General features: G+C 42.5%; 1 protein-coding gene across 1 annotated transcript in view; it reads right to left on the reverse strand.

Annotated features, from left to right (window-relative positions):
• Nucleotides 1–9,392: 9,392 nt before the first annotated feature.
• The window catches only part of GPR157 (G protein-coupled receptor 157), a 50,422-nt gene continuing 33,790 nt past the window's right edge, over nucleotides 9,393–26,024 (reverse strand). The window contains exons 3-5 of the mRNA XM_082273143.1: nucleotides 17,167–17,380; nucleotides 14,712–14,903; nucleotides 9,393–10,210 (exon numbers count right to left, since the gene is read on the reverse strand). Coding sequence (XP_082129269.1) covers nucleotides 9,983–10,210; nucleotides 14,712–14,903; nucleotides 17,167–17,380 — 634 coding nt within the window. The 3' untranslated portion in view covers nucleotides 9,393–9,982. The remainder of the gene's footprint in view (nucleotides 10,211–14,711; nucleotides 14,904–17,166; nucleotides 17,381–26,024) is intronic.

Below are 26,024 nucleotides of genomic sequence, written 5' to 3' on the forward strand. Positions count from 1 at the left end.
CGTGCAAAATTATTCAGCCCCCTTAAGTTAATACTTTGTAGCGCCACCTTTTGCTGCGATTACAGCTGTAAGTCGCTTGGGGTATGTCTCTATCAGTTTTGCACATCGAGAGACTGAAATTTTTGCCCATTCCTCCTTGCAAAACAGCTCGAGCTCAGTGAGGTTGGATGGAGAGCGTTTTGGGAACAGCAGTTTTCAGTTTCTTTCCACAGATTCTGTGGATTCAGGTCTGGACTTTGACTTGGCCATTCTAACACCTGGATATGTTTATTTGTGAACCATTCCATTGTAGATTTTGCTTTATGTTTTGGATCATTGTCTTGTTGGAAGACAAATCTCCGTCCCAGTCTCAGGTCTTTTGCAGACTCCATCAGGTTTTCTTCCAGAATGGTCCTGTATTTGGCTCCATCCATCTTCCCATCAATTTTAACCATCTTCCCTGTCCCTGCTGAAGAAAAGCAGGCCCAAACCATGATGCTGCCACCACCATGTTTGACAGTGGGGATGGTGTGTTCAGGGTGATGAGCTGTGTTGCTTTTACGCCAAACATAACGTTTTGCATTGTTGCCAAAAAGTTTGATTTTGGTTTCATCTGACCAGAGCACCTTCTTCCACATGTTTGGTGTGTCTCCCAGGTGGCTTGTGGCAAACTTTAAACAACACTTTTTATGGATATCTTTAAGAAATGGCTTTCTTCTTGCCACTCTTCCATTAAGGCCAGATTTGTGCAAAATATGACTGCTTGTTGTCCTATGGACAGAGTCTCCCACCTCAGCTGTAGATCTCTGCAGTTCATCCAGAGTGATCATGGGCCTCTTGGCTGCATCTCTGATCAGTCTTCTCCTTGTATGAGCTGAAAGTTTAGAGGGACGGCCAGGTCTTCGTAGATTTGCAGTGGTCTGATACTCCTTCCATTTCAATATTATCGCTTGCACAGTGCTCCTTGGGATGTTTAAAGCTTGGGAACTTTTTGTATCCAAATCCGGCTTTAAACTTCTCTACAACAGTATCTCGGACCTGCCTGGTGTGTTCCTTGTTCTTCATGATGCTCTCTGCGCTTTAAACGGACCTCTGAGACACAGTGCAGGTGCATTTATATGGAGACTTGATTACACACAGGTGGATTATATTTATCATCATTAGTTATTTAGGTCAACATTGGATCATTCAGAGATCCTCACTGAACTTCTGGAGAGAGCACGCCCAATTTTTCAGTTTTTTATTTGTTAACAAAGTTTGAAATATCCAATAAATTTTGTTCCACTTCATGATTGTGTCCCACTTGTTGTTGATTCTTTACAAAAAATTACAGTTTTATATCTTTATGTTTATTAAAAAAGAATAGCGCGCAAATGCAAAAGAAATAACCAAATCTGAAGACAATCCATAAATAAAAATGGGGGTTTGGTCCCACCATATGGCCATATCGTGCTCAAGCCCACTACTGCGTCAAAGTACCCCATTATCAGTGGGTCCTACACTATCCATGAAAAAGAGATAAATCCAGCCTAACCCTTGGAGATAATACTCCTTGCTGGGAAGGATGTGCAAATGCACTACAGGGAACTCCTACTATATCCACTAGATGGTGGACACTGATTGAGTACAGGTGTGTGTGGGGGGGTGGGGAGGGTTGCTCAACCTCGATAGTCTGGTCAGACCGAATACATAATAAACAGGCAAAAAATTTGGGGGAGCATACCCATGTATTTCTAAAGCTGCTGCAGCTATGAACCAAAAGACATGTATATTAAAAAAGAATAGCGCGCAAATGCAAGAGAAATAACCAAATCTGAAGACAATCCAAAAATAAAAATGGGGGTTTGGTCCCACCATATGGCCATATCGTGCTCAAGCCCACTACTGCATCAAAGTACCCCATTATCAGTGGGTCCTACACTATCCATGAAAAAGAGATGAATCCAGCCTAACCCTTGGAGATAATACTCCTTGCTGGGAAGGATGTGCAAATGCACTAAAGGGGACTCCTACTATATCCACTAGATGGTGGACACTGATTGAGTACAGGTGTGTGTGGGGGGGTGGGGAGGGTTGCTCAACCTCGATAGTCTGGTCAGACCGAATACATAATAAACAGGCAAAAAAATTGGGGGAGCATACCCATGTATTTCTAAAGCTGCTGCAGCTATGAACCAAAAGACATGTATATTAAAAAAGAATAGCGCGCAAATGCAAAAGAAATAACCCCCCCTTATTCTGCAAAGCCTGAGAAAGGACCTGAGGATTGGTGGTATCAAGGAGGGTAATTATTACTAGTTGGCAACCCTTCTTGATCAACGTTACAAGGGTAAAGTTGCAGAGCTCATCCTGCCTTCACAGAGGGAGCAGAGGATGAAACATCTTGAGGATGCCTTGAAGAAAATTTTGTGTAACACCTTTCCAGACACTAGAAGGTTACCATTTCCTGGACAAGCTGTTTCTGAGGCTTTGTTCAGTCAAAGAAAAAGAGGTGGAGAAGGCAGCCGGCTGACTGATGCCTTTAAACAATTCTTTAGTCCTCAGCACCCAGGGCTGTTTGAGCAACCACCGGCAGCATCTGCATCATATGGTGCAGGACTATCTAGTGGCAAGAGCAGACTTGGATACCTTTCCAACTGAGCATCCACTAGGTTACTGGGTCTTGAAGATAGACCACTGGCCAGAACTTGCCTAATATGCAAACGAGCTACTGGCCTGTCCTGCTTCCAGCATGCTTTCCGAACAGACATTCAGTGCTGCTGGACATTTTGTGACAGATAAAAGAGTGTGTCTGTCCACAGATTCTGTTGCCCAGCTGACATTTATCAAAATGAATCAGTCCTAGAACAACAGCAGCTATCAAGCCCCTGATGCTGATGTGACTGATTGAATTTGCTAGGAACCTGGGCTCCTTGGAAGACTGCCTATGCTACCTATCCTATTCCTGAATCTTGATTATGCTAGCTTCCAACAATGTTTTTGTTTAGTGCACCAACACCCAAGACCCAATTTTTCTGCACCTGTTTGACAGGTGCATGTAATTTCAATTCCTTTTAAAATTTTAAAAGCAGGGCCCATTCCTGCGCCCAGCAAGAGTAACTAGGAATGGGCGAACGGTTTGGGCTAGGGTTGCCACCTCATCCCTTTAAAACAGAACACATTAATTACACAGGTTCTGTGGCTGATTAAGGTGGTAATTAAATTCACTTAGTGCCTTTTCTGTGTTAAATTTGCTCCAGAACCTGTGAGGTGGCAACCCTAGTTTGGGCCCAGCATAAATTTGGCCTGAACATCGCCCATTCACCTGAACTTTCTTGGCACTTAGCGGAACGTTCGCCCGCCAAGCGCACAGTCAATAGGTAGTTAAGTCTTCCCTGCTGAGAGCTGAATTTTAAAAAATATATGTAAAAAAATATATCAATTAAATTAATGTAAATTAAAAAAGACCCTTTGGTCTAGTATAGCTTTTAAGGGGAACCCCATGACACAAGTAAAAAAAAAAAAAGGTGTGGGGTCCCCCCCTTAATCCATACCAGACCCAAGGGTCTGATATAGATTTTGTGGGGAACTTCACACCAAAATTAAAAAAAATATATATAATCCATACCAGACCCTTGTCTGAGCAAGCAGGCTGGCAGGCCTCCTGAACCATACCAGGCCACTTACCCTCAATATAGCGAGGGTGCTTTGGTGTGCTCCCCAAAGCACCTTGTCCCTATGTTGATGGGGACAAGGGACTCTTCCCGACAACCCTGGGCTGTGGTTGTTGGGGTCTGCGGGTGGGGGGCTTATCAAAATACGGAAGCCTACGATAACAAGGGGGCCCCCAGATCCCATCCCCCCTATGTGAATGGGTATCGGATACATCCTACCCCTACCAATTCACCAAAAAAGTATCAAAAAGTAATAACCACAGAAAAGTTTTTGACAAGTCCTTTATTAAAAAATAGAAAAATAGTGTCCCTCCATGTAAATCCATAATCCATCGGACCCAAATTATATAGGGGAGGCCTCCTGTCATCTGCCTTCTCTCCGCTTTGACAGTTCTTATATAGGCAAGGGGCGGAGCGACCTGGCTACATCACCCGGTGGCACCGCCCCTTCTGACATTGTGTGACGTCAGAAGGGGGCAGTGCCACCGGGTGATATAGCCGGGGGGCCCCACCCTTGCCCATATAAGAACTTTCAAAATGAAAAGAAGGCAGAGGGCGGAAGGCCTCCCAGGAGGCAGAGCGTTTTTATTTTTTTCCGGTCCGGCAGACGTCAAGATTGACGATGGATTTACATTGAGGGACACTATTTTTATTTTTTAATAAATGATTTCTCAAACAGTTTCCGGTGTTTCTTTTTAACATTTTTTTTGGTGAACGACTAGGGGTACGATGTAGCAGATACCCATATACATGGGGGGGCTGGGACCTGGGGGGCCTCCTTGTTAAAGGGGGCTTCCAGATTCTGATAACCCCCCCCACCACAGACCCCGACAACCACAGCCCAGGGTTGTCGGGAAGAGTTCCTTGTCCCAATCAACATGGGAACAAGGTGTTTTGTGGTGGGGGCAGAGCCCCCGCTGCCCCAAAGCACCCACCGCCCCACGTTGAGGGATTGTGGCCTGGTATGGTCCTTGAGGGGGGCCTCTCCCTCACCCCCTTTCCTGGCCTTCCAGGCTGCATGCTCGGATAAGGGTCTGGTATGGATTTTGGAGGGGAACCTATGCCTTTTAAAAAAAAAAAAAATTTTGGTTCCCCTTAAAATCCATACACGATCCGAAGGGCCTAGTATGGACTGGGGGGGGGGGGGGGGGGATGGGGCAAACTGCACGCCATTTTTTTGCATATTTATCTGTGCTGCCCTAAGCTGGCAATATATTACAACCACGAGCAACTTTAAATTTTTCCTTTAGAAATGTCAGTATTGCTGCAGCAGGCTCTATAGATCGTACAGATGCACCCCTTTACAGGCAGACTAAGGGGACACGCCAAGCACAATATTTAACCACTTAAGCCCCAGCCCTATTTCGGACACTTTTTGTTCACACGTTAAAACCAGTATTTTTTCCTAGAAAACTACTTAGAACCCCCAAACATTATATATATTATTTTAGCAAAGACTCTGGAGAATAAAATGTCGGTCATTGCAATCATTTTTGTCACGCGGTATTTGCGCAGCGGTCTTTAAAGCGCCATTTTTTTTGGAAAATTTTTGAAAAATCACATTTCACTGCATTTAAAAAATACTAAACAGTAAAGTTAGCCCATTTTTTTTGTATATTGTGAAAGAACATGTCACGCCGAGTAAATAGATACCCAACATGTTACAGTTTAAAATTGCACCCCCCCGTGGGATGGCGACAAACTACGGTCAATAGAGATCTCAATCTGCGACGCTTTAAATTTATTTAACGGTTACCAGTTTAGAGTTAGAGTGTAGCTCTTTTTTTAAAATTATTGCTCACGCTCTGGCGATACCTCACATGTGTGGTTTGAACAGCGATTTCATTTGCGGCTCGACTTGCGTATACGTTTTTTTTTGTGCGCGAGCTAACGGGGGCGGCTAAATTATTTTTTTTTCCCATTTATTTTATTTATTTTTTTAACTTTATTACAGTTTTAAAAAAAAAAAAAAATCTGATCACTTTTATTGCTGTCACAAGCAATGTAAACATCCCTTGTGACAGCAATATGTGTGACAGGTACACTTTATGGAGGGATCGAGGGTCTAAAAGACCCTAGACCCCTCCACTACACTTCCCTGTATGCAAAACGACAAAAACTGCGTTTTTGCATACAGCCGATTTTCAAATTTGCCGCCTTTTGCAGCACAGTAACCCGGAAGTGACGTCATGGACGCCGCCTCCGGGTTACGTTAACGGAGACCCGATCGATGCCGTTTCCGGCATTCATCGGGACTCCATCCAGCCGGCGGACGCGCCGGCTGGGTGCTCGGGGCTCCCGGTGGGACGGGAGCCCCGAGCAAAGCCACGGAAAGTGGCGGGAGGGGGGGGGGACGTCCCCTCCCGCCCCCCCCCCGGGTACCGATCGAGCGGCTCCCGAGCCGCATCGGTCGGTACCGACGGAAAGCCAACCGTCGGCTTCAAACCATGGTACTGGGATGGTGTCTCTAGCTAGAGGCATCATCCCGGTACACTACCGCAAAGTTTACCGACGTAGACCTACGTTAGTATGCGGTAAGTGGTTAAAGGAATTTTTCATGTTTATTGCTCCTTTAAAAAAAACATTTTTTTGCATTGATACATGTCCCCCAGGGCAGTTCCCAGGTCCCCATATGCTTTTTTTGGCAATAACTTGCATAAAAAGCCTTTAAAATGAGGACTTTTAATTGTACATGTTCGTGTCCCATAGACTTTAATGGAGTTTGCATGTTCGCTAGAACTTTTTACCTGTTCAAGATGTTCTGGTGCAAAATGAACAGGGGGGTGTTCAGGCCAATCTCTAATTATTTTATTTTATTTTATAAGTGATCACATTCCCTCTGTTCTCAGCTGCATAAGAGCTGGGGGTGGGGGAGCAGCAGTACAAAGCTTCCCGGTGTGCAGCGGGGGGGCGTAAGGACAAGTCTGATCATTGGAGAGCACACTGAGTTCCCAGCATAGCTAGAGAACTGAACACAGTTTGCTCTCCTGCTTAGTGTGGTCAGTTTTTATTAGGAAAGCAGGGGGACTAGCAGAACACCAGGAATTTCATACAAAGGAAGAATTACAAATAACAGGATTATTTTCTCATACAAGTACATAGTACGACAGAAACATCAGGAATATGAAGTGTCGGGGTAAAAAAAAAAAAAAAAAAAAAAAACAACCTTTAAGGTAACCTCTAGAGACAATACTCTAATATGATGGGTTGTAGTTTTGCTTTTCTTGTGATATCGTGAACTTCTGGACTCATTCACTCTTCTTATAGTATGAAACTATGACTATGTTATGTGTGCTATTCTCATACATACTTACATTTCATATGTTGTGTAATTGTCTACTTGCTGGCTCTGTTTCTTATGCTTTAACAACAATAAAGCTTTAGTAAAAGTAAAAGTAAAAGTGATCTCCTATTATAAATTATGTTTTACAAGTCAGTTTCCTGCTTACTACACTGTGCTGAAGTCAAAGTGCATAGCCATTTGGATATCTAACATTCTACAGTGGTGCCCTCTAGTGAAGAAAAAATGTAATGCAACTAAAAGCCAGGGCAAAGCTGGTCTGCCTACAGGAAGCCGATAAATGCCGTCCATTGTCATGTAATGTACATTATAAAGGTTGCTGCGTGTATTTAATTTTGCCTTTAATGCAGATGTAAACCATACCTGAAAGACATTTAGTTTGCTAAACCATGTGTATTATATATAAATTAGTATTTTCAGGCAATAAAATACTTATACATATAAAATAATATGCGGTCATCCTCCTTCCAGAGATATTTGGTGAATGTAAAGTAGGCTAAATCTAGTGAGAAGATGCTCCCAACACTGCTGCAGCATCTTCTTATGTGACTTGGAGTGCTCCCCACTCCCTGTCATCTCCTGCACTACGCAAAGCCAAAGGAAAAGGTAAGTAAAACATTTAACTTTTTTCCCCTTTACAGGTTATTTTTTTTCAATTTTTACTTTTAGCAAGGTAGAGTGGGGACACATTTAAAAAGTGGACCCTGCATGAAGTGCAAGGTCTACTTGAACACATCAAAGCTTGTAAGAAATTTGAATGATGGAGTTTACCTCAATGTTACTCAGATCAGACAACGTCCTTTAAAGCCGGCCATACATGGTTAGTTTTTTTTTTATCTCCAATTATTAAAAAAAATTCCTCCATCCACACAAAATGAGGTGGATGAAGGAATTTCCCCCACAAGGACATTGTATTCCAACAGGAGCACCCAATGATCAGCTGCAGCCATTGATAGGGAAAACATTTCCAACATGTCGACAGAAGTAGATTGTGTGATTGATTGGCAATTTTGATGAGTCCCTGCTGAAAGTGGCCAAATTTCCAGTGTATGGTCAGCTTTAATCTCATGCCTATGGGAAATGTATCATATAGACACTGTTCAAGGTGACAGGTATTTACCTGACTGGCAAGGCATCTAAGCATCATTAGAAATAGATGTAAGCCATTAACCATTTACTGACTGCAGAACATACAACAGATGCACAGATCACTACGATCCAAATCTCTAAACCATGGAAAAACACAAGTTCAATATGTATAAATAAGTAAATAAGTTTATTTAATAAAGCTCACATCAGTTTGTAGAAAAATCACATGGCCTCTAGGTTCTATAAAGGGGGCACTTTATCTAAAAACACCAGAATTGATCTAGCAAAAACGAGTATATGCATTTGGAACAATTATGTAGATAGTGGCAGAACATCAGAAGTGCATCAACCTATTGCAATCACAGGGAACAGAGCTGTTATGGGGCCTCCGAGTGGAAAAACTCAGAATCCTGAAAAAGGTATCACTTTGTGGCACAATGGATCATTCAAGATCTACAGAGCATTATTTTTTAAGGCTAAACATCTTGACAGCTCTTCTTCAATGACCTTTATGAAGAAGGCTGCCCACTGTATTTAAATGTAAATACCAGATTTTTATTTTATTTTTATTTTTTTTTAGGTAGTCAGGCTTTTATTGTGCTCTGTATCTCCATGAGGAGATGTTCCCTCAGTTCCTGTCCCAGTGACGGTTTCAGTCTTGGGGTAATACAGGTCTTCTAAATCAGTGGTCCTCAACTCCGGTCCTCAGGGCCCACTAACAGGCCAGATTTTAAGTTTACCTTTGGGAGATGCAGACTAGAGTACTGCAATCACTGAGCAGCAAATGATCTCACCTGGGATGTATTTCAGTTATCTTGCAAATCTGGCCTGTTAGTGGGCCCTGTAGGCCAGGGTTGAGGACCACTGTTCTAAATTATCAACCAGTTTTCCAAATCTCCTTTTTGGGAATACAGACAAGATCTTCTAATAGGATTTCTCTGCTTTGTCCACCTGCCTAACATTACATGGAGGCAACACTCACTGCCATGTATTTTACATGGTAGAAAACAAGGGTCAGGAAGAAGAAAGATTAATTTCTGGCTTTCTTACAGGCAGGAGGCCACAGCTAACACCTCTAGTAGGGATGTCTTACCAAGTTCATAAAAGATGTACAAAGGCACACAATGATTCATCCAACCAAAACAGGTGGATTAAACCTTAATACAACTAATATCTCAATTCCAAAACACGTACACAATACCATTGTTGTAGGCAAAACCTAAGACATTTTGTCACCAGTTTGAAAAAAAATTGCATAGATAAGTATTTGTAGTCTGGTAATAAATCCTAGCATGACCACATGTAACCAAATATTTGATGAATTTGGGGGATCAGCTGTTATGCAACTGGACCAGTAAACTAACATAACAGAGATATGGCCAGGTCTGCCAAAGGTTACAGAGTTTCAGATTATCAAAAATTTTATTAGAAACATGTAAAAACAGTTTTAGCCTTAATGGCAGAATAAGAGAAGTTTGAGTAATCAGGAAGACACCTGCACAGGTTCTGAAAACGTTACAACCCATAGCAGCCACTCAGAAAGATACTCTCAGACTTCAAAAGACTGAATAGATGCTGCGGGTTAAACATGACATTAATACTCTTGGAATAGCTTTTATAAATAAGCACCAAGAAATGACTGAAAATGTCTAATACAGCCAGCTCACAGTTCTAATGAATTGTAAACAGTGGTTTTCCAAAGTGCACATTTTCAATAATTCTGTACGATAAACATTGCATAGAAAATAACCTCATGGTAAGTGCATAGAACAGATTCTCAATCCTGTGCATCTTAACAACTTCATTACACAGGGTACATTAAAGCTCCATTAACGGTAGCTTGTCATTGTAACTACACTTGTCAAAGCCAGGGAAAGCGATAAGGTCTGCCTGTGCAGACGGAAGTCTATCAGTAAGACAAAGAAGACCCTCTGGATGGACTGAAGATCCTGCAGCACAATCAAGTACTAGGCTGATGTGGTGTCCACTTCTGGCTGTCAAGCAATCCCGATGTGGAACCATAGCCTGACGGATATCCCTCAGAGACGGCACTCTCTCTGACATCCCCAGAGCCAGGCGAGCCGTAACAGCACCAACAGAGTGATTTCAGCAGACGGGTTCTGATGACACGTGTACATAAAACGAACATAATGCAGTTTGCGCCACCCTGGAAGCTATTTCCAATACCCTGCAAATGCAGAAAAATAAACAGGATCAGGACATGGAAAAATCATAATATTTTGCATGAATGCACTCACACATGGGATGGTCTCTTTTCAACTAAAACTGAGCTAAAAGTGCTACACTTTACTTGAACACTGAAATACCAAGTATAGGAATATTAAGCATTGTATGATAACACATTTGAGTACATTTTAAAAACGTACTCAAATGCAGTGTTTCCCAACCTTTTTTCCAGCCAAGGCACCCCATTCTAAAAATGTAAGAAACTAAACTAATATTTTTACATAACAAAGCAACATCCACATACATGGGACACTCAACATTAGAGGCGATTTATTATTACAAAGCAAACACACCTTTGCACACCAGTACTGACTAGTATTCCAAGGTTTCTCTTCTCCCTCACTCCGCTAATGTGACCCCAGGGCTGACAGAGGAGAGGGGCAAATAAGGATGCTGTACAGGCGCTCATCATCCTTATCAACCAATGACGTCATTGGTTGTTAGGATACCAGATAGAATGTTGGAATGGTGCAGAATGGAAACTTGCAGCTTTGTGTAACAAAAAGGCAGGCTTGATCCACCCGCTGGCTTATATACAATTTTTGGGCAATTGTTAGGCATTTTGCCAAGGCACCCCTGAAGAAACCTGAAAGCACCCTGGTTGAAACAGGCTGCTCTACTGTACTTCTGGTCAAACTGAATATTGCCACATGAATTTCCATTACTTCTTTCCGAAACACTTACTGTGAGTCAAGAAATGGTGCTGAATGCTTTGCTCTGCATCTAGTACTTATGTAAGCTATATTTGATAACATTATGCCACAGTTAAAATCAGAAACAACATTCCTTTCATTTTTTCTTTTAGTTTTGGACATAGTAGGAAAATGTTAGAACCACTGGCAGTTTTTTTTTATACTTTTGTTCCATTGGAAAGAGTTCCCTTCAATTCTTGTCCTACAGTCACAAGAGAAAGTGGAAGAAAATGTCTTCAAAGTCAAAGGATAATCCCTCTTAGACAGCTGTCCGCAGGAAAAAAAATGTCCCCTATGGAAGATTTCTTCCTCTATTTCTGTTTTAGATTTTCAATCACTATGTCCCAGTGACAACAGGAACAGAGGGGTGAATCTCACCAGCATGGACAGAGACAGCAATTAAAAAATGACAAGGTTTTTATCCTTTCCCATTCTAGACAAAACTTTAAATAATTTAGCTTTAAATACATTTTAAGTACGTCTAAAATGTTTTCTTGCACCTTTATCTGCTTATAATTTTGAAAGCTACAATAATCTAAAATCAAAGACTAGTTATTGTGTAGACTGTGTGTTAATACTCAAAGTGCTGTAGCGTCTTTACAATAAGGCAAAGGGAAGGGATTATTAAAACGTGTCTGAGACAAGTGCTATCCTAACTGGTGCCAATGCTCATAACAGCAAATTTTTCAATTTTTCATTTTCATTTTTGTTCCACACAGATTAGAAAATGAAAGTTAAAAGCTTGGCTGCACTCCACTTGAGACAAAATTTGTTCCAGGCACTTTTTATTAGTTCCCAAATATGTGGTTAAGTAAGGCCGACTGAGTAGGACGAATGAAACCCCTTACAAAATTAGAATATTCAATAATGTAATGGGTCTTGTTTTGGAATCTGTAAAGTCTTTCCTAATCGTGTCCTCAAGAAGGATCTAATAAAAGGACAACAATAGGATTGGCCCTGGATGAATATTCATTTTAGGTTTAAATATGTAGAAATTTAACCACATCCATACTGGCGCATAGTAATATGACGCCGGCAGGATGGCTTTACCGTTCCGGGCGGCCGTCATATGACGTCCGCCCGCTCTAGCTGCTACTGCGCGCCCCCGGGGGCGCGCAGCGCGGCGATCGGGGGTGAGGCTCGTCCCTCGGACATAGCCCATCCCTGATCAAGGTAAACAGCCAATAGATATTGGCTGTTTACCATGTGATCGGCTGTGTCAGTCACAGCCGATCACATGAGCGGCTCCTGCACGAGCCGCTCGTTCTCTCTGCAATGCGCGCCCCCGGGGGCGCGCAGAGCAGCGATCGGGGACGAGGCTCGTCCCTCGGACAGAGTCGATCCCCGATCTAGGTAAAGAGCCAATGAAATTGGCTCTTTACCACGTGACCGGCTGTGTCCAATCACAGCCGGTCACAAATGTCAACTGAGAACACGGTAACTAGCTGTCACCGTGTTCTCCTCCTCACACACTGATCCTGTGTGAGGAAGAGATTGTGGTAACAGCTAGTTACCAAATACAGTGCACCCTAAACACACTGATTGCCCCCCCCCCAATAAAGAGCACCTGTCACTAGCCCATCAAAGTACCCGAGTACCTGTCACCATCAGGTACTCTGATGACAGGTACTCGGGTACTCTGATGACAGGTACTCGGGTACTCTGATGACAGGTACTCGGGTACTCTGATGACAGGTACTCGGGTACTCTGATGACAGGTACTCGGGTACTCTGATGACAGGTACTCGGGTACTCTGATGACAGGTACTCGGGTACTCTGATGACAGGTACTCGGGTACTCTGATGACAGGTACTCGGGTACTCTGATGACAGGTACTCGGGTACTCTGATGACAGGTACTCGGGTACTCTGATGACAGGTACTCGGGTACTCTGATGACAGGTACTCGGGTACTCTGATGACAGGTACTCGGGTACTCTGACGAAAGGTACTCGGGTACTCTGATGACGGGTACTCGGGTACTCTGATGACGGGTACTCGGGTACTCTGATGACGGGTACTCGGGTACTCTGATGACGGGTACTCGGGTACTCTGATGACGGGTACTCGGGTACTCTTATGACGGATACTCGGGTATTCTGATGACAGGTACTCGGATACTTTGATTACCTGTCAACGGAGTACCCGTCATCAGAGTACCTGAGTACCTGTCACCTACCCATCAGAGTACCCGAGTACCTTCCACCTGCTCATCAGAGTACCTGACGCCTGAAGTACCCGAGTACTTGCCGCCTGCTCATCAGTACCCATCAGTACTCATCAGTAGGACTCATGGGGTCATTTTGTGGACTTTTCCATTGTATTGGTGCTCTAGGGCCTTGAAAAGTGTGATAGGTAGTAAGAAAGTTTTATGTGTATTTATGCTCCTAAAACGCCTTATGGTGCTACTTGGACGTGGAGTCTCTTTTTGTGGCCAGGCTGTGTAAAAGGCTCACACATGTGGTGTCACCATACTCAGAAGGAGTAACAGAATGAATTTTGGGGTGTCATTTTTGCTGTGTACATGCTATGTGTTAGAAATAGCTTATAAATTGACAACGTTTTGGGAAAAAAAAGAAAAAAAAATTTTTTTCTTAATTTTCCCAAGAATTGTGGGAAAAAATTATAACTTCAAAAAACTCACCATGCCTCTTACTAAATACCTTGGACTGTCTACTTTACAAAAAGGGGTCATTTGGGGGGTATTTGTACTGTCCTGACATTTCAGGGCCTCAAGAAAGGAGATAGGCAGTCAGTACATCTGGTGTGATCAATTTTCAGTAATTGGTACCATCGCTTCTAGACTCAATAACTTTCACACAGACTAAATAATATACACTAATTTGGGTTAATTTTACCAGAGATATGTAGCAGTATAAATTTTGGCCCAAATGTATGAAGAAAAATTAATTTTTTGCAAAATTGTATAATAGAAACTAAAAAAAAAGTGTTTTTTTTTCAAAATTTTTGCTCTTTTTTTGCTTATATCACGAAGAAAAAAAAACCCAGTTGTGATCAAATACCACCAAAAGAAAGCTCTATTTGTGTGAAAAAAATGATAAAAATTTTGTTTGGTTACAGTGTAGCATGACTGAGCAATTGTCATTCAAGGTGTGACAGTGCTGAAAGCTGAAAATTGGTCTGGGAAGGAAGGGGGTCTAACTGCTCTGTATGGAAGTGGTTAAAGAGCAGAAGAGGCAATTAGAAACCCTGAATTCTACATAAATTATCCAGAGGGATTAAACAACCTGATTACATGCCTTACTTTTAGCACTCTGCATTCTCCTGAAATGCCTGGAGTTGGGCTTTTAGTAATCATTTTATTTTTAGCCGTCTTTATTTTTTTTTTTAAAGGTGTGTTTTACAGCTACACTCCAGAAAATAATTAAAATGCTGCATTTAACCTTCTTCAGACAGGCAGCCTACCTACTACGGTCATTTTGTTTTTTCTAAATCCAAACAGTTGGCAATAGCCTTAACTAATCAATGGTCCTATATAGAAATCTTCACAAATTTGGCTTTCTTGTAGTTTAGAACACCTTGATCTTTAGAATGAGGTTGCACAGCACACAGTATTTGATAGGAGGCTGCCCAGGACACAGAGAAAATTGATGGGTTTTTATAAAATTCGGATTACAAGTAAACAGTGCAAACTTTCTGCGATTTTCTCTGGATAGAATTAGTGCAATTATTATTTATCTTTGTCACTTAGAGTTGCAGTTTACGCTGGAATAATAAAACATTACTTACGTGTAGAACCACAAGGATGGGGTTGTGCACTGCTGGGGACTCACAAAGAGTCAGGATGAAACGGATGGTGCTCCAGATCCGGAGAAAGATGAATATAACAGGGATGAAGACCAGCTTTTTGTCAGCTATAGTTCTGGGCTGGTAAACAGGAGCAGCAGACAGGATTGGACGATATTCCGATAAAGCCCTATGCTGGAGAGAGAAGGTCACATCATGAATGATAGCAGCACATGAACACAAATAACAATGATCTGTATATGGACTTCTGGAGGACAACTAAAGTTTATTATATATATATATATATATATATATATATATATATATATATATATATATATATATATATATATATATATATATACACACACACACACACACACACACACACACATATATACATACACACACTGTGCTGTAGAAAACAGTTCTCCATTATTTCTCATGATGTACAAAACTAAAAGCTCCATTGGGGATTTTCAGCCAGTGAAGAAGTAACCACTAGGAGCAAAATGCAATAACCCACAGGAGCCAATCAAAACTCACAATATTGAAGTCAGTCTTTTCAATGTGCTTGCCTGTCCACGTGTCGGAATGACTGATTATTAACTGATAATTAGATTTAATCACCCTGGGAAAACTATCACGCACAAAATCATTTCTCCATCCACATGTCAGATGCATGGCAGCTATTGCAACATGTAATTAGTTTATATAACACAATCCACTGCATAAATAAATCTGTACTTTGACACACTGCATGAGAAAATCAGTAGAAACGAAAGGCTTAAAGTGGATGTAAAGGCTAAAATGTTAACACCTAACCTGAATCTCCTCTTCTGCGGTCCCTCACTGGCACTCCTCTTCTCTGTGTGTCACCATATAAAAAGCAAGTCCTTTGGGGGGTGCATGTGCAGGCTCCTTTCCACGCCACGTTGTGTGTCCCCATAGACACACACAGCTTGGCTTGGCCTCGTCCCCCACTTTGCTCACAGCATTTGACTGACAGCTGCAGGAGCCAATGGACCCCACTGCTGCCTCTTTGTCCTGTGAATGCAGGGAGAGCGGATAGGGCCACTGCTGATGGGCATGGTGCTAGAACAGCGTTTCTCAACTCCAGTCCTCAGGGCACACTAACAGGCCAGGTTTGCAAGAAAACTGAAATACATCACAGGTGATATCATTTGCTGCTCAGTGATTGCAGTATTCTAGTCTGCATCTCCCCAAGGTAATACTTAAAATCTGGCCTGTTAGTGTGCCCTGAGGACCGGAGTTGAGAAACACTGTGCTAGAAGACTGAGGTGTGTATTTTAGAAGGGGGGGGGTAGTAAGGGGGGCATACAACTACTGGGACTTTTTTTTTACGTTAATGCAGGGAGTACATTAGGGTAAAAAGAGGTCATGCCTTTGCAACCACTTTAAAGCTAAAATCCAGTCTTACTTTTGGTCTTGCACAGTTGTACAGGCTCCTTACTTGTACTGAGAATGCTTACTCTGATTTCACTGCAGGCTGTGAGCTTTTCATAGTGTGTTGTAGCAAGTCACATAACAACCCACTTATAGACTGCAGGATGCCCAGCATCTTGTAGCCCTTTCCTCCCCACCCTTACTACCACTGGCCTGCCGCTTTCATTCTAGTGGAATTTAATCTAATTCAATCAAGAAGGCTCAGCATCAGATGCTTAGAAACAACTACTCTTCCAGACTGCCAACAATTTTATCAGCATGTTGATTGGGGGGGGGGGGGGTTAAGGAACCAGTGGAAGCAAAATATAAGTGGATTGAAGTTCATGACCACATAATTAAAAATTTTAAACCGCAGTAACATGAGTCATGTGCTGTGGTTCCTCCTGCTGACCCTTCTAGCAATACCTTGACCTGTAGTATTGTAGTGGCAAGCAGGAGAAACCATAGCACTTGGGGGAGGGGAGTCCTGGCTATCAACACACCTGGAAGTGGATATCAGTGATGCTCATGATTCTTTCAGATAGCTAAGATTTGTTGAAAAGTTAAGTATTAAATGTTTTTCTTTCTTTTTTTTTTTTAAGAATGCTTGTGGTTTAATATTTTAGAATAGCAACAGGATCCCTTTAGATTGAAAAGAAAAACTATGGCCAAAATAGAAACCTTTTTATAGTTTTTAATGGCAGAACAGAATGCCGTGGTTCTATCCTCTGACCCTTGCATTATAGGATTAAACAGTGACATAGGCGTTAGAAGACCTACAGACACAGATAATAGCAGTGATGGCAAACCTTGGCACCCCAGATGTTTTGGAACTACATTTCCCATGATGCTCAACTACACTGCAGAGTGCTTAAGCATCATGGGAAATGTAGCTGCAAAATATCTGGGGTGCCAAGGTTCGCCATCACTGGATTATAGGATCTCTCCTCCATTTGTATTTCTGTTTATTAAATGTTGAGACATTAAGAGCGATGAATGAAGAGTACCATACCGCTCTGCCAATGTGCTTCTTTATACGGATGTAGAGAAAAGGCAAGACCAGGTAAGCCAGGATCTCCCACACTTTTCCAGCCAACAGCATCCATGTGAGCCTGTCCTCCGCATCTATATTGATCCAGCACCACCCCACTGAAACATAGGATGCGTCATAGCCAATCTTCTGTAGGCATACTGCAGCGACGGTTATCACCAGTGGAACACCCCAGCTATGGGAGAGAAAGAAAAGTATCTGTGAAGTACAGTCAGCACATCACTGTAATACCATATGCATGCACACGCCATATCGCTGATGAAATTTAGAAAAAATGGCCACAGTCAGAAATGCTAGGGAGGTGGGGGTGCAGTAGAAATAGGGATTTCTCAGCACAATAAAGCATGAAGACATGGATGGACGGGTGAGTTTGCTTTGAATAATAAAAATGAATTAAATAGCATTTTTGGGTTGTGGAGCTCAGATGTAGTGTAGTTCTGCTTTAATCACACTAGGGGGAGTGTCAAGCTGTCATTTCACAGGCTGACTATGGAACTGTCCTGTTCCCAGTACTGGCAAGGAGTGTATGTCATGTCTTGGTTAGCATTGAAAGAAAACAGGAAAAAAGGCTGTATGGAGAAAACTGGCAGGATCAAAGGGTATTTTGGATGTTTTAAACAGACAAAAAACAATCAGTATCTATTAATGTTATGAGGAAGTAAATAAAGAGTATCTTCAGTGTGAAAAAATTTTTTTTAAGTCAAATACAAATACTGAAGCTGCTGACTTTTAATAAAAAGACAAACTTGGACAGGATCCAGCACGGTCCTCCTCCGGGCCACTTCTTCACTGGTCTTTAGGTCCCCAACGTGAGTCCTGTTTACTGTGGGATGCTGGCTGTGACTCCTTGCAGCTACACAGCTGGCTCCCCATTGTGCAAGCGCCGTGCTTTGTGAATGGACCCACAGCCTCCTTGGACATGTGATGTGTCCCAAGTGGATGCGGGTGCGGGGGGAGTCAACTACTGCAGGGACCACTTAAGCGACTCCAGTGGAAGCCGGAGTGGGTACCTATCAAAACTAGGTATTCACCCCCCCCAAAAAAAAAAAATACCTTTTTAGGTGAAGTTCTGCTTTAACTGAAAAAGGTCAATTGCCATTTTAGGTTAACATATATCAGAGTTTACATGTACTCTTAGTGCCAGTTCATACTTCAGCGATGTCAGACATGCAATGTCTTTGCATTGCGAATTCAGCCATACAGATTGCATAGCTGAATTTGCATCGCATTCGGACTAAAGTCACACAGGACCCTTTTTTTGGGTCCGCACCACAATCGGATCCCATGGGTGTTCACACCTTATGCGATCCGATTCATGTCCGAACTGACCGTTCACACTGCGATATGCAAACTAATCTGGGGGTGTCATTATCTTTGTATTGACAACCCCAGCAATTTGCATATGGATGTGTGAACTGCCTGCGAGTCGAGTGCGAAGCGGGAAATAGGGGTGCACCGATCCAACTTTTTCAGTCCCGATACTGATACAGAATCAGTATTATTGTTGAATAAATCTGTATACCTTCCACCTTATACCTCCCTTGAAGAGACAGGCACCAGACTTTACTAACTAAACATAACTTATACAAAATAACAGATTTATGTAATGTATTGAATTCTTATTTATTTAAAAAACAATTGTGCATTCAAAATAGAATGTAATCAAATTTCTTTAAATAAATAAAATGTAGCAGTAGAACTCTTTGCCTCACTCTATGTTGATTCTAGCATTCGACACACGTGAAGCTGACGAATGACATAGGTTCTGCTGTGACGAAAAAAAAAAAAAAACCTGGATCGGCCCGTGGATCTGTTAATTTTTCCGATCCCAGATCCAGCTATTTTGTCATTATCGGGGCCGATATCCGATCCCAATATCGGATCGGTGCACCCCTAGCGGGAACCTGCAGTGGATTCGCAGGATTCCTGCATCACATATGTGTGAACCGGCACTTAAAGATAAAGAAAAAGAGCATACAAATAACTATAAGCACATTCCCAGTGCATATTTTCATTTGCACATCATTTCAAAGGAGCAGAAAACATAAAACTTAAAAGTTTAACACTTAAAACTCCAGCCAAACTTTTTGAATGTGGTATAGGAGGTGGAGCCTCTGCTTTTTGTGTCCCCATTTGGGGGATTTCTCCTCACTTCCTGTCCTGGTATAAAGTTATGACTAGAACAGGAAATGAGAAATATGACTTTATTATGAGTAATCTTTCAGAAATGGAGACACCGACAGCATTAAAAACATTTTGTAGACCAGAGGACAATTAAGCCGGCCATATACTAACAGTTTTTTTTTTTTTTTTTTTATCAGCCAGTTTTAGACATTGTTCTGCAGCGCTCCTTAAATTTTTCAATCAAAAAATGTAGGATGGGAGGTGGCCAATACTGCCACCCACTGAGCAAAGTTCATATAGTGTTTGGCCAGTTTAGGAATCTCTGCTGGGTTTTACGGACTAAAGCATTGATAAAAAAAGGCTGAAACAACCAAAGTCAGCGCTTTAATTCTAACAAGAACCTAAAACATGACCATTCATAATTTGCTTTCTAATTTAAATAGAGATGTGAAGGATGGAATAGAAACACAGAAGAGAACAAGCAGCAGGATTTAGGATTCTCAATGTTTTCCAATCAGATATAAATAGTCCCATCTCATCAGCCGGAGCATCTCAGATTGCGTCTGGTGACAGTCTAATAACCTTGTGTCTGTTCTTAAACCACCTGATGTCAGGACACGGTGCCAGAGCTGCGGAACACAACGGACCAGGGGCTCCTTTTAACCTTTGCTAACTCTGACCCCAACCTCAAAGACAAAAGACAAGTGTAGAATAAAACCTTAAAGGTAATTTGACATTAAGTCTCGGTTCGCTGATCTAACTGGCAAAAGATTTGTGATTCTGTTCAGTTGGTTTTGTGATTCATACACCTCTGTCCCAGGCAGAGGTTGTAACCACTTTTTCTATTAGCGTTGAAGTGTTTCTAAACCCAAAAGGAAAAATGTAATATATTGCAGTTCATCAGTCCTTCGATGTGATGGCTGCATTGGTTTTCCTTTTTCAAGCTGTGTACATTTTTACATGCAGTGTACTTTTTTTTTACCTCTTGTGAGTTGTCAAAGCTCTCTCTCTTTTTTAAACTGCTAGTCCCATCAATCCACCATGTAACAGAGATAAACAAAGGGAAACATTTGAGGCCCAGCCTTTGGGAGAACCATGGCTCCTTACATAGATACGAAGGAGAAGCAAGTGTGGACGTAAAGGGATAGAAAGCAGTGGTGGCTGGTGCTCCATGGGCCGGGAGGGGGCAGAAGATGGAGCATACCATACCCCCTCCGGACCACACCAGCCCACACACCATAACAATCCCCCCCCCCCTTCCCGGTCGCTGGCTCACTCACTCACTGTGAATATGTGGAGGGCAGGCAGGCAGCAGCGGTGGCAGCTTCTCCTAAGTTTCCTGCCTCTCCTCCCTCCTCCTCCTCCTTGGCCAATAGCATGGCTTCTCCTTTCGGCCAATCAGGAAACGGGTCTCAGGACCCGCTTCCAGATTGGCCAGGAGGAGGTTCCGTGTGACAATAGCGAATATTAATTTGCTATTGTCACACAATGGGTGGGTTCAGGGCGCAGTGCCCTGCGCCCCAAGCCCACCCTTTTTTGAAGCCTATTAGAGCCTCTGGCTCTAATCATGTGCTTAAAAAAAAAACCCTCATTAGAATCCATGCGTCCAGTGCCCTGCATGTAGATTAGGAGGCCGGACACATGGGTAAGGGGGGGGGGGGGGGGGGCGGCGACCCTGCACGCCCAATGGACGGGCCACCACTGATAGAAAAAGTGTGTTATTTGCAGCATTGCCAGGTAACAGTAAAGAGAAAAAGCTTGAGAAAGAAAACAAATGCAGCCACTACATATGAGGATTAATAAGCTGCAATATATTAGTATTTGGTTTTTGGGTTTAGATACACTTAAAGACCCCTTTCACACTTGTGCGACCTAAAAGCCGCATCATTTTACTGCGATTTTGACTGGACTTAAAGCAATGCCTGAGTAATCTTGAGGTCTTTGTCTCAAAAAGCATCAAAATCAGACCAAAGTAGTGCAGAAAATACTTTGAAGTTGTTTAGACTTGAAGTCGCAGATATGAACGGTACTCGCTGGCAATCATGGAGTATGACTTGTCATGCAACTTTGCAGTCTAAAATAACAGGACAAGTCACACAAGTGTGAAAGGGGCCTGCATTCACACTAACGGTCCCCCCATGCATCTCTATGGGGGATCGGATGTCAGCGGAGACATGTCCGCTGACATCCGATCCGTCAAATCTGGACACAAGGAAACCCTATTTTCCATCCGTCCAGCGGATCGGATGAGAACGGACCGACGGTCCGTTCCCATCCGATTTCCCCCCATAGAGATGCATGGGGAACAGCTGTGTCTCCGCACACAGCGTGGAGACACAGCTGTCATCCTCCTGCTCAGCGGGGGATCGGCGGCTCGATCCCCCGCTGAGAAAAACGGAATCCGTCCGACGGACGGATAGTGTGAAAGGGGCCTTAGCATTTTGTAAATGCAACTGAAATTGCAGCACACAATGAGTGTTTTTTGTGCCACACCCATAGGGCAGCCTATTAATTTGAATAGGCTGTCCTATGCGTGGCAAAGTAGCTCATGCACCTTTGAGCGTTGAGCTTCGGGCAATTTTTTATTTTTTTTCTTTCAATGATTTTTATTAAGTTTTGCAAAAAACAAACATATTGTGCAATATGACAGAATATGGAACAGCTGGAACAGGGAAACAAAACGGTTTCATGGCAGAAGAAGCTGTATAGAACATTAGAAATATCACATAATGCTACATTCTCGGTGTGAGGAATCATTTTTTATTTTTTTTTTACGTGCTTTTTTGTGTGACAAACATGTCTGGGGTGCCATTAACTACTTATTCTCTGCTCTTGAAAGCATGCTCACAGTGTTGATAGCTGAACAGTGCAACAAAGCCCCGATAGGCTCAAAGTGGTGCCTCTCCACTTTCTATGCTGTACAGAAGGCTAACCTGAAGCCAGATTTGTGACTATTTAGAAAACCTAAAAATAATTTACAAATACATAAGCAGATTATGTTTTGGTTTGAGAATTCAGACATAATTTATATAGCACTTAAAAATAGGCTCCTGTCACACTTGCAGTCAGGGGGCAGTAAAAACAGTTGGTTGATCCATGTTTTTACCGTAGCCCTCTGCCCTTATACAAATGGACATTGTGATGCTTTGCATCACTGTGTGGCAATTTTAATGTGACATGCAGTGTTTGACAGGTGACATGCCAAACTCTCCCAGGTAAATGAAAGAAACTGCATTGCTACCGCAAGTAAAACACTTGGCTCTCAGTTCCAGCATGGTCCTGCAATGCAAAAATCTCTATTCGACAGTAAACGAGAAAGAAAGAAAGAAAGAAAGAAAGAAAAAGAAAGAGAAAGAAAGAAAAAAAAAAGAAAAAGGAAAAAAAAGAAAGAAAAAAAAAAAGAAAAGGAAAAAGAAAGAAAGAAGGAAAGAAAAAAAAAAAAAAGGGTATCAGGAGGCAGCGGTTTCACCTTCTGAATTACCACAAACCTCCTTTCATCATCCTTTGAAAAGCAATCTACTGCAAATTTGCATGGTTCACATTGGTGCGATGTGGGAACTCTGCAAATCCACTGCGGGGTCCCGCATCGCATCCGACTCTCAGGCAACTCACACTGCCATATGCAAACTCCTGGGAGTGTCAATACAAAGTTAACACCCCCAGATTAGTTTGCATATTGCAGCGCAAACTGTCAGTTCTGACAGGAATTGGATCGCATAGGTGTGAACACCCATGCAATCCGATTCTGGTGCGGACCAAAAAAAGGGTCCTGTGCAATTTTGGTCTGAATGCGGTGCGAATTCAGCCATGCAATCTGTATGGCTGAACTCACATCGCATGTGATTTGCAGAGCAGTGCGCTCCGAATCGCATGCGATGTCTGACATTGCATATGTATGAACTGGCACTCAAAGTACATAGACAATTCATATCACTCTGTTCCTGAAGGAGCTTGGAGTATATTGTTCTCATCATAAACAGAGTGTAGCCCTGGAAGCCAATGACCAATAAATGTATGGGCTATGGAGAAATTGGCCCCCCCGAGAGAGAAGTCACAAAAGCACAGGGGGGAACCAACTCCACGCAGTGCATGGTTTCTGGGGGGAAATGAACCCTGGTCCTCAAAATCACAAGGTAAGAAAGCCAACATTTTATCATCATGCAATTCATCCTTAGGAAGAATGACATTTTACAGATCAACAATGTTTTAATTTTTTTTTAATAAGAAACAAAATGCATAATATAATCTTTCCATTCATTTTCAGTAGCTGCAAAGAACTAAAGCTCTCCAATCAGCAGACAAGCATGAGCTTTGCTGATTGCATTGTTATAGGTCTGACTTAGCAGGGGGTGTGTGTTGAACATCTGCAAAAAGACTACTGATTCCATAAAGACAGAAAGGGTCCTGCTTTGCAGAATGCTGGCAGGGGACAGGATTCTCTACCAAGGCTGTGGCTGTTTTCTAAAGAAAAACAGCTGTAAGGGACCTTTCACGCTGGTGGACTTCGCCAGCGGATCTGTCCACTGATCCCTGCTAAGCAGGCAGATGACAGGCCCGTATCCGTTTCCCTTTGCAGACAGGACATAGACACAGCCCACTTTCCTCTGTAATCATCATCCGATGCGACAGATTAGATGGAGAACAGATCCCCCATCCATTGGTTTTTAGCAGATAGGATCGGATGTCGGCAGGTGTAAATGGACACATGTCCGTTTACATCCGCCGCTGCTTAGAAGGCAATGGATGGTCCAATCGGGTCCACCTAAAAAACTGACCCAATCGGTCCACTCATGTAAACGGGGCCTAAAACTTTGTACACCTTTTGTTTCGAAGTACCTATAATGTATTTAGTGGATTTACACTAAGAGTCCATTCACACTGCCGCGACTTGTGTGCCCTCAAGTCGCCCCAAGTCGCTTGACATAACAAAAGCAATGTTAATCAATGAGTGCCGTCTTAATTGGCACTACTGAAGTCGCTCCGACTTCAGAAAAGGGTCCTGTACTACTTTGAGGCGGCTTGTATCCGACTTGTCCCATAGACTTCAATGGGAGTCGCCTCCTTATCTTATTTGAAGCGACTTGTGATCCGACTTTCCATGAAGAAGAAGGAAATGTATTAGCCAGGCATTCCCCACTGGACTCCAGAACCAGAAAATATATACACACACACACACACACACACACACACACACACACACACACATATATATGTATATATACACATACACACATAGGTGTGATAGGAGCGGAGCCCTATCCCTGCAAATAATGAAATTATTTGCAGGGATATGGCTCCGCTCCTTCATATCCCTGAAATTATTTGCAGGGATATGAAATTATTTGCAGGGATAGGGCTCCGCTCCTATCACACCTATATGTGTGTATGTGTATATATATATATATATATACATATATATATATATGTGTGTGTGTGTGTGTGTGTGTGTGTGTGTGTGTGTGTGTGTGTGTGTGTGTGTGTGTGTGTGTGTGTGTGTGTGTGTGTGTGTGTGTGTGTGTATATACCCCTATACAGAAGTTCAGATGTCATGCCTGCCTCCAAAGACGCCCAAAAAATGCCAAATAAATGCCTGCAACAAAAATGCCCAGGTGTGAAAGGAGCGGAGTCCCATCCCTGTGCTACTAAAAATTCTAAGAAAAATTACCTGTTTTTTCTGCTTCTGGACCAGAACCAGAAAAATCAGATCATTTTTCTTAGAATTTTTAGTAGCACAGGGATGGGACTCCGCTTCATTCACACCTGGGCGTTTTTGTTGCAGGCATTTATTGGGCATTTTTTGGGCGTCTTTGGAGGCAGGCATGACATCTGAACTGCTGTATAGGGGTATATATACAGTGCCTTTGCGAAAGTATTCGGCACCCTTGAACTTTTCAGGCTTCAAACAAAGATATAAAACTGTCAATTTTTGTGAAAAATCAACAAGTGGGACACAATCATGAAGTGGAACGAAATTTATTGGATATTTCAAACTTTGTTAACAAATAAAAAACTGAAAAATTGGGCGTGCAAAATTATTCAGCCCCTTTACTTTCAGTGCATCAAACTCTCTCCAGAAGTTCAGTGAGGGTCTCTGAATTATCCAATGTTGACCTAAATGACTAATGATGATAAATAGAATCCACCTGTGTGTAATCAAGTCTCCGTATAAATGCACCTGCACTGTGATAGTCTCAGAAGTTCGTTTAAAGCGCAGAGAGCATCATGAAGAACAAGGAACACACCAGGCAGGTCCGAGATACTGTTGTGGAAATGTTTAAAGCCAGATTTGGATACAAAAAGATTTCCCAAGCTTTAAACATCCCAAGGAGCACTGTGCAAGCGATAATATTGAAATGGAAGGAGTATCAGACCACTGCAAATCTACGAAGACCTGGCCGTCCCTCTAAACTTTCAGCTCATACAAGGAGAAGACTGATCAGAGATGCAGCCAAGAGGCCCATGATCACTCTGGATGAACTGCAGAGATCTACAGCTGAGGTGGGATACTCTGTCCATAGGACAACAATCAGTCGTATACTCCACAAATCTGGCATTTATGGAAGAGTGGCAAGAAGAAAGCCATTTCTTAAAGAAATCCATTAAAAGTGTCATTTAAAGTTTGCCACAAGCCACCTGGGAGACACACCAAACATGTGGAAGAAGGTGCTCTGGTCAGATGAAACCGAAATCGAACT

This window comes from Pelophylax lessonae (assembly GCF_965119305.1).
Source record: "Pelophylax lessonae genome assembly, chromosome: 12".
Lineage (NCBI taxonomy): Eukaryota > Metazoa > Chordata > Amphibia > Anura > Ranidae > Pelophylax > Pelophylax lessonae.